Source organism: Lactuca virosa, chromosome 6 (assembly GCF_052849685.1).
Source record: "Lactuca virosa cultivar CGN04683 chromosome 6, Lactuca_virosa_CGN04683_v6, whole genome shotgun sequence".
Lineage (NCBI taxonomy): Eukaryota > Viridiplantae > Streptophyta > Magnoliopsida > Asterales > Asteraceae > Lactuca > Lactuca virosa.
The window spans coordinates 79,281,736-79,289,481 of NC_136431.1; the positions used below are offsets into that span (position 1 = coordinate 79,281,736).

Below are 7,746 nucleotides of genomic sequence, written 5' to 3' on the forward strand. Positions count from 1 at the left end.
TATCAATCAACAAATAATTTATTAATTTCATCAACCAAAAACAACCCTAATTACCCATTCCCGTTATCCTTACCTTACGTCCCTAAAACAACTATCACAAGGGACCTAGCCTAAGGATTTTCATTAGGGGTGACAACATTGCTTTGGGGGTTCCTCAGCAATTTATGTCAATAAGGCAACCAATGGGGTGACAACACTGCTTTCCTCATCAATTTATGCCAAACAAGACAACCTAACATAAAACAACCAATAAGGTGACAACATTGCTTTCCTCAGCAATTTATGTCAAATAAAACAACCAACGTGGTGACAACACTGCTTTCCTTAGCAATTTATGTCGAATAAAACAAACATCGGGGTGACAACATTGCTTTCCCTCAACAATTTATGTCAAATAGGCACGAAGTCACATCGTCGCCAAGATTTACACAACAGGCACTAAGTCCATAGCTGTCAACGTACTAAATCCATAGCTACCAACGTACATCTATACTGTACTAAATTCATAGCTACCACGTACATCTATACTGTACTTTTATCCCTCATACTTTATCTACCCATGTTTTACCCAACATATTTGAAGATAAAATATTTATACATTTTAAATCATTTTAAACATGTATAAAACATTCATTCAACATCCATCTCAAATAAACAAACAACATATATACACATAGCACGTATTTTATATAAAATACTTCATATCTATGTGTAAGATGAAAGTGACTACACACTCACCTGATTTAATGAAAATCGGGCAGCAATTCGTTTCCTAAAACGATCGTTTCTAATAAAACCGGGAGTTTTATTCAGAAACCGGGCTCTGCGAGGGTCGGGCTTCGAAACCGAAAAAATAAATTTATCGGGCTTCTCGGGCACTCCGGGACGTGTTCCGGGCGTTGGAAATGATCTCGGGGCATCGGGGGAAGTCAAAATAGCTAGAATATTGAAAAAGGGGTAAAATTGGGCAATTTCCCAAAATTACCCGGGAAGGCTCGCATGCCTTCTATATATAGGCCCGAGGTTCGGACCCGAAGCAGCGAGAAGAAGACACGCGTCGCAGTCTGCAAGGTTCGGAGGCTTAAGGAGGTGCGAGGCTCGGACAGGTGTTGTCTTCGGATTGGTCCAGCTCCGGATGACTCACCTGCTTCGGATGACTCACCGAGCTCGAACACGTAGGAGACGCGGGGCAGCTTCTGATTGGCCGAGCCTTCAGTGCGAGGAGGGTGCGACACGCCTCGCCAGCTGGCCTCTAGTGACTCAGCAGTTCAGACACGTGGCACACATGCAGTGAGGGTGACGTGCATAGTTACCAGGAACGTCAAATTGCCTTCGATTTTTGTTCTGGGTCGTGCGTTACGGTTCGTGGTACACTTTCGTACCGAACGCAATTGGATCGCGACCTGGATCGTCATATTGGTCGCTCCCGATTTCGTATCTGCTTGAATAGGATCGCGAATAAATCGTCGATGGAACACGATGAAATTGGGAACACGAATTGGTGTATTGGGATCGATCGCTGGTACGAGCGGGAAATCAATTGGGTCGCCGACTCGTATAATTGGCATCCCGTTTTTTTCTCTCTATACGATACGATGGATTTTCAATTGATTACGTTTTTGGTTTAAGTAGCTATTCTCACGTTCTTTAATTGATTTAATTGCTATCGGTGGATCAATTATATGATTTCACATTGATTTCCTTTGATTTAATTGATTTCATAAATCATAATTGTGTGAATTCCTATACTTATATATACATCATTACACCCACGATGAACTTCACAATTCACTCTTCACTTTCACAGTAACACCAATACACAATTTTCTTCATTCTCTCTTCACAGTAACATAATACTCTATTATTGTACTAATGGCTTTTGGTAAAAGGGGGTCTACTTCTGCTCAAAACAATGCAGAGGCTACAACAGACCACATTGTGTTGTCTGAGAATGAAGATAGCATCGAAGAAGACACAGTTGCAGAGGATAATAATGAAGTTCAGAGCAAAGAAATGAAGGATGACAAACCACTTATGCAAGAAGTCACCATAATTAAATCTGTAGATAGCAAAAACGCAGGGGGTTCAAAGGTTTGGGAATGTAAGCATTGCAAGCAAACGTTTACAAGTTCTTACACCATAATTTATGTTCACTTTTTTGGTGCTACTGATGGGAAAAAAGCACAGATTAAAAGGTGCAGTGCAATATTAAAAGACCGGGAGAAGTATCAAAGGTTGATGAATAAAGTGAAAGCTGCTGAAAAGGTAGGTGTTTCTCGTGCTTTGAAAAGTTCTGTATTCAGTAACAAAACTGCATCTTCTTCTTTGTCTAAGAAACCCATTGAAGAATCATTTGGCAAAATGGAAAGAAACATGGTGGACCTGAAGATTATGATAGGATTATGTGCTAATGGCATTCCTTTCAATGTTTTGAGAAATCCGCAATTTCTCGAGATGGTTAGAGCAATCAGCAAAGCACCCGCTGGTTACAAACCACCATCAAGTGAAAAAGCAAGGACTGTTTTGCTTGATGAATGCCTCAGAGATGTTGAAAAAGATTTAACTCCAATCAAGGACACATGGTATTCCCAAGGTGTTTCCATTGTATCCGATGGGTGGACAAATGTGAAACACAAACCTCATATTAATGTTCTTGCGGTGAACAATCGTAGGGCAATGTTCATGTATGCAGAGGATTTCTCTGGTCTGGAAAAAACAGGTGTGGCGATAGCAGAATACTTGCTTGGTGCTATTGAAAAAGTAGGACCAAACAATGTCCTTCAAGTTGTTACAGATAATGCAGCGAATTGCAAAGCTGCTGGAAGGGAAATTGAAAAGGTACACAAGCACATCTTTTGGTCTCCTTGCTGTGTTCATACATTAAACTTGATTTTTAAAGACCTTGCCAAAGAGTTTTATTGGTTGTTCAACACATATAGGAGAGGAAAAGTGATTGTTAACTATTTCCTAAACCACAATCAAGCTTTGACCATTTTTAGAGACAATTCACAGTTAGAATTGTTACATGTGGCCAAGACAAGATTTGCGTCCCATTACATTTTATTGAAAAGGTTAATGGATTGTAGATAGGCTCTTGCTACAACCATTGCCTTAAATTCTTGGAGAGATTGGGTAAAAAATGTAGATGAAAACACTAGAGTTACTGGAGCCACAGTTGTTGACACCATAAGAAGTGAAGAGTTCTGGGAATATGTTGAAAGTATTTTAGCAATTACAAAACCAATTTTCTTATTGATAAAGTTTTGTGATGGTGAGGGATCAAAAATTGGAGAAATATACGAAAAAATGGATAATATGTTGGGAGAAATTAAGGATGTTATGTTAGATAATAAATATGCTTCTTATTACCCGCAAGTGGAGAAAATTGTGCTATCGAGATGGGAGAAGATGACGATTATGTTGCATTGCTTGGCATTTGCTTTATCGCCTCGATTTTATGATACACATTATCTTAGCATGTTAGCACCATGTGGAATACCCAGAAAAGCTCCTAATCTCGACAAAGAAGTGATACTCGGTTGTATGGAAGCTTTTAAAAGAATAGCTGAAAGCCCAGAAGAAGACCGCATGTTGCGTGAGCAGTTTGCGAAATTCCAAATGAAGAAGGGGCTCTACTCAATGGCGGCAGCTCAAATGGATGCAGTAACCATGGACGCGATCGATTGGTGGTCAAGTTATGGGTCAGAAACTCCAGATTTGGCTGATATTGCAAAGAAAGTTTTGTCACAGCCGATTAGTAGCTCGTCGGCAGAAAGAAACTGGAGCACCTACTCTTACATACACAATGTGAAGAGAAACCGCTTAAATACCAAAAGAGCTGACAAACTTGTGTTTATCCATTCAAACATTCGTCTACAGTCACGCTTTTCTGAAAGTTACAAAACGGGACCACACAAAAAATGGGATATAAATCCGGAAAATGCATATTTAGAAGGGCCAAGTACAAGATTTGAGGAAATGCAATGGGAGAATTTAGACGAAGATGAAGCTAATGTGGGTGGAAACGGGAAAAAACAAAGGGTTAATTAATTTCATTTTATGTTCCAGTTTTTTATTTTTCAGTGAAAGAACAATGTTTTTTTTGAAGTTATGACTTATGATTTATGGAATTTGGAATAATTATGTGTTATTTAATATCATTTTTACTTTTATGTTGATTACTAAATCATAGTGTATTTTTTTTATTTATATATGGTATTTTGTACCGGAGTAACTGGTACAACGTTTCGCGTACCCGATTCGCGTTCCGAATGAAACTACCCCTCCTCGTACCGAAAACAAAAAAATACGATCCTCGTTCCCGTTTTCGTTCCTCGTTCCAGCGCGTTCCGCGTTCCATGTGACTATGGTGACGTGGCATTTCCGGGTGAAGCTCATCCATGCGAAATTTCTCGAATTTTGTGCCAAAATCTTCTAAAATTCATAACTTTCGCATACGAGCTCCGTTTTTGACGTTCTTTATATGCACGCGTAGGTAAGATTACGCTCTACAACTTTCGTTTAGACTTCGTCGGCTAATTTTGACTTTAATTTTTATATTAGTATTTTTAACAGACCGGGACAGGAAATCCGTTAAAATTTCATAACTTCTTCATCCGACGTCCGTTTTCGTCAGACTTTTTACCGTTGTGCTACTATTTACGAGACCTTCGATTCTCGTTTAGGTCGTTTCGGCTAAAAATCACTCGATCTAAAATTCGAGTTTTTAGCTGTCTGCTGCAAAGCTGAAACTTCGAAAAATCATAACTTCCTCATACGAAGTCAAATTTGAGCGTTCTTTTTATACCTACTCTAGGTTTAATGAACACTACGAGTTTCGTTTAGATCACTAAGGCTAAAAATTAGTTTATCAAAAACTCACTTTTTACGACATTCGGCACCGTGCCGGTTTGTCGCGAAACTTCGACAGGTCATAACTTCTTCGTTATAACTCGGATTTCGACATTCTTTATATATCTGTAATCCTTGTCACGACCACTACAACTTTCTTAATAAATATCGGCTTTATCTAATATTTATTTTCGACGCTCATTTTTTATTCTTAATTAATTAAATCCTAATAATTAAGCATAAAACACATAAAACACATAATATTCACATAATTCCTTTTCATTTCTCCAAAATGAGTCACAAAGGTTAACCTAGACTATCAGGTCATTATTAATGCCTAGCCTAGAAACTCGGGCATTACACCTCTATATGTTAGGATATAGTTACCTTATATTATACACTTAGGCAATTAGACTAGGTTAGTTTCCTGTTATGTGGATTGTTGTTGTATGTTGAAGGCCAATAGACTCGGGCGGACTAGCTTTATGTCAAAGGCCAAGGGAAAGTGAATCAGCCACATGCAGAAGGCTATATAGGGCGGACCAGCTATATGTTGAAGGCCAAGGTGCGGACCAGCTATAAGTTGAAGGCTAATATGTGTATGCATTGTATATATGTTGTGGTATGTGGTATTTTGAGGGAATTCACTAAGCACCGACTTACAATTGTTGAATAACTTCTTTTCAGGTTGTTCTTCGGATCGAGGAAAGGCTCCCGCATGACTGTACTTGCATCGAAGGCAATAAATAATATTTAAGACTTTTGCTAAGACTCTCTTATATAATTAAATATGTAATATAACATGTTTAAGACTTATATTTTGAATAAATAAAAATGAACAAAATGCATCGAAAATCAAGACGTAACAAGTTAGTGTTAAAGCCTTGGTTAGAGAGAATTGGATGAGCACTCGTGTGATTCCAGACTCAAACTAAGGATCTGAATATCTTAAGAAATATTTTTATAAAAGAAATGGTACGAAAAGGAAAAAGATGTGTTGCGTACAGTCAGACGGACCTCAGAAAGGAACGTGATTTACAAAATATCCATTAGTTCAGCCTTACTTCTTGTTCCTCGTTAGGTTGTGGGCTTAGGGTAGAATTAATTATTCGAATGTCTATCCAATCCTGGATTACGTATGACTTGAATACACGAGGTGACTATCTGATATTAGGGACGACTTCCTATAGTACAAGAACTCGGATATAAGAAAACCTAGAGAAAAGTATAGGAAAATGAGTAGTTAGGTCTTTGTATCACTAGGTGTGTGAAAAGACCAATCGATAGAAGAGTGTGGTGACTTAGGAACCTGGGAACAATTATTGGATCTTGTATGGATAGGTGTGGAAGGTAGTATGGGTAAGCGGTTCCTTAGTCACAAAGTTACTAAGGAACTGGAAAGAATTAAATGTTATCTCTAGATAACTCAATAAATTCATATTAAACTATTCCCATTTCCATCTTTAGCATTGTAATGATCACTCGAGCAAGCGGTTCCGGTTCTGGATCGGACGGGTCGGGTCCGAGCGAGTCTGACATACGTGATTGGATTGAGACAGTAGTAGCAGCAACTGTAAGAGAAATAATCCCAAAATTATTTGGAACTATCAAAACCAAACTAATCGATTTGTTTGAAGAAAAGTATGTTGTCGTTGCTAGTATTGCTACCGCCGCCGCCACTACTACTGTTGCTGCTATAGCCTCGCCTAGAGACAAGGAAATGCCTTATCGAGAGTTCAATAACACCAAACCCCCAGAGTTTGATGGTGTTAGAGATCCAATCGTTGCAATGAGATGGGTCTCAGACAAACAAATATGCTTCTATACTTGTGCTTGCCCGGCTAACCTAAAGTTTAGGTATGCGCAGAATCTCCTCCGTCATGGAGCAAAAGAGTGGTGGAACTTTGTCACAAAGGATTACTCACCTGCAGAGGATTGCAGTGACCTAGGATCAGTTTGTGGAGCAGTTTAAGGAGGAATATGTTCCACTGGTGGAAAGAGAACGACTAGCTAAGGAATTCTTGTCGCTCAAGCAAACAATTGAAACAGTGACGAAGATCACCAAAATGTTCATGGAAAGAGCATTGTTCTGACCCAAGTATGAATCCTTAGAACAAGTGAATATGTCTAGATACCTGAGTATGCTTAAGGCTGATATTAGGGAGTTTGTGTCGAACAACCGATACAAGACTCTGACAGAGATGCAAGATCATGCTAGGAGGAGAGAGATTGAGTTGGAAACTCAGACGAAGGAGAAAAGGTAGAGTTTGGATCCATCACAGACCCCAAATAAGAAGTTCAAATCCATTGGTTAAAGGTTTGGAGGTCAGAAGGGATGCACTTCCAAAAAGTAAGGAAAGTTCCACGACGGCTCTTGTCAAACAGGACCAGGACGCCACAAGTGTGGCAAGGAAGGGCATTATGCCAAGGACTACAAACAAAACATGCATGACTTTTTCAATTGCAACCAGTTAGTTCACTTCAAGGCCGAGTACCCCCTTATGAAGCAGACAGGTGCAATGCAAGCTCCAACACCTGCAACTCTGAGGATAATCGATGGAAGGCCACGACAGAGTTAAAGCCCCAAAGGCTAAGGGGCGAGCCCTTCAGCTCACGGCATAAGAAGCTAAGGAGGCACCTGACATCATAGTCGGTAAGTTTCTAGTAAACTCCATGTCTGCTTTAGTATTATTCGATTCATGAGCAAGTCATTCTTTTGTATCGCTTAAATTTGGAAAAAGCTTTGATAATACCATAGGAGATTTAGGTCATCCTCTAAGAGTAGAAATAGATGATGATCGAACCATTAAGGCATCAAAGGTTTACCGTAGTTGTACCTTAAGAATATATAATGATAGTTTCCCGATAAATCTTATCCCCATCCTGATGCGCGAA

At 39.3% G+C, this 7,746-nt stretch overlaps 1 protein-coding gene across 1 annotated transcript; it reads left to right on the forward strand.

Moving 5' to 3' along the window:
* Window positions 1-1,872: 1,872 nt before the first annotated feature.
* LOC145121682 (uncharacterized) lies at window positions 1,873-4,050 on the forward strand. Its single transcript, XM_079057394.1, has 2 exons — window positions 1,873-2,838; window positions 3,091-4,050. The coding sequence occupies exons 1-2, from the start codon at window positions 1,873-1,875 to the stop codon at window positions 4,048-4,050; spliced, it is 1,926 nt and encodes a 641-aa protein (XP_078913520.1).
* The last annotated feature ends 3,696 nt before the right edge of the window (window positions 4,051-7,746 follow it).

Bases quoted from the DNA above. Each gene is read 5' to 3' on its own strand.
- LOC145121682 (XM_079057394.1), top strand. From the start codon at position 1,873: ATGGCTTTTGGTAAAAGGGGGTCTACTTCTGCTCAAAACAATGCAGAG. The intron at 2,839-3,090 runs GTACACAAGCAC...GATTGTAGATAG, and splicing joins CTGGAAGGGAAATTGAAAAG to GCTCTTGCTACAACCATTGC.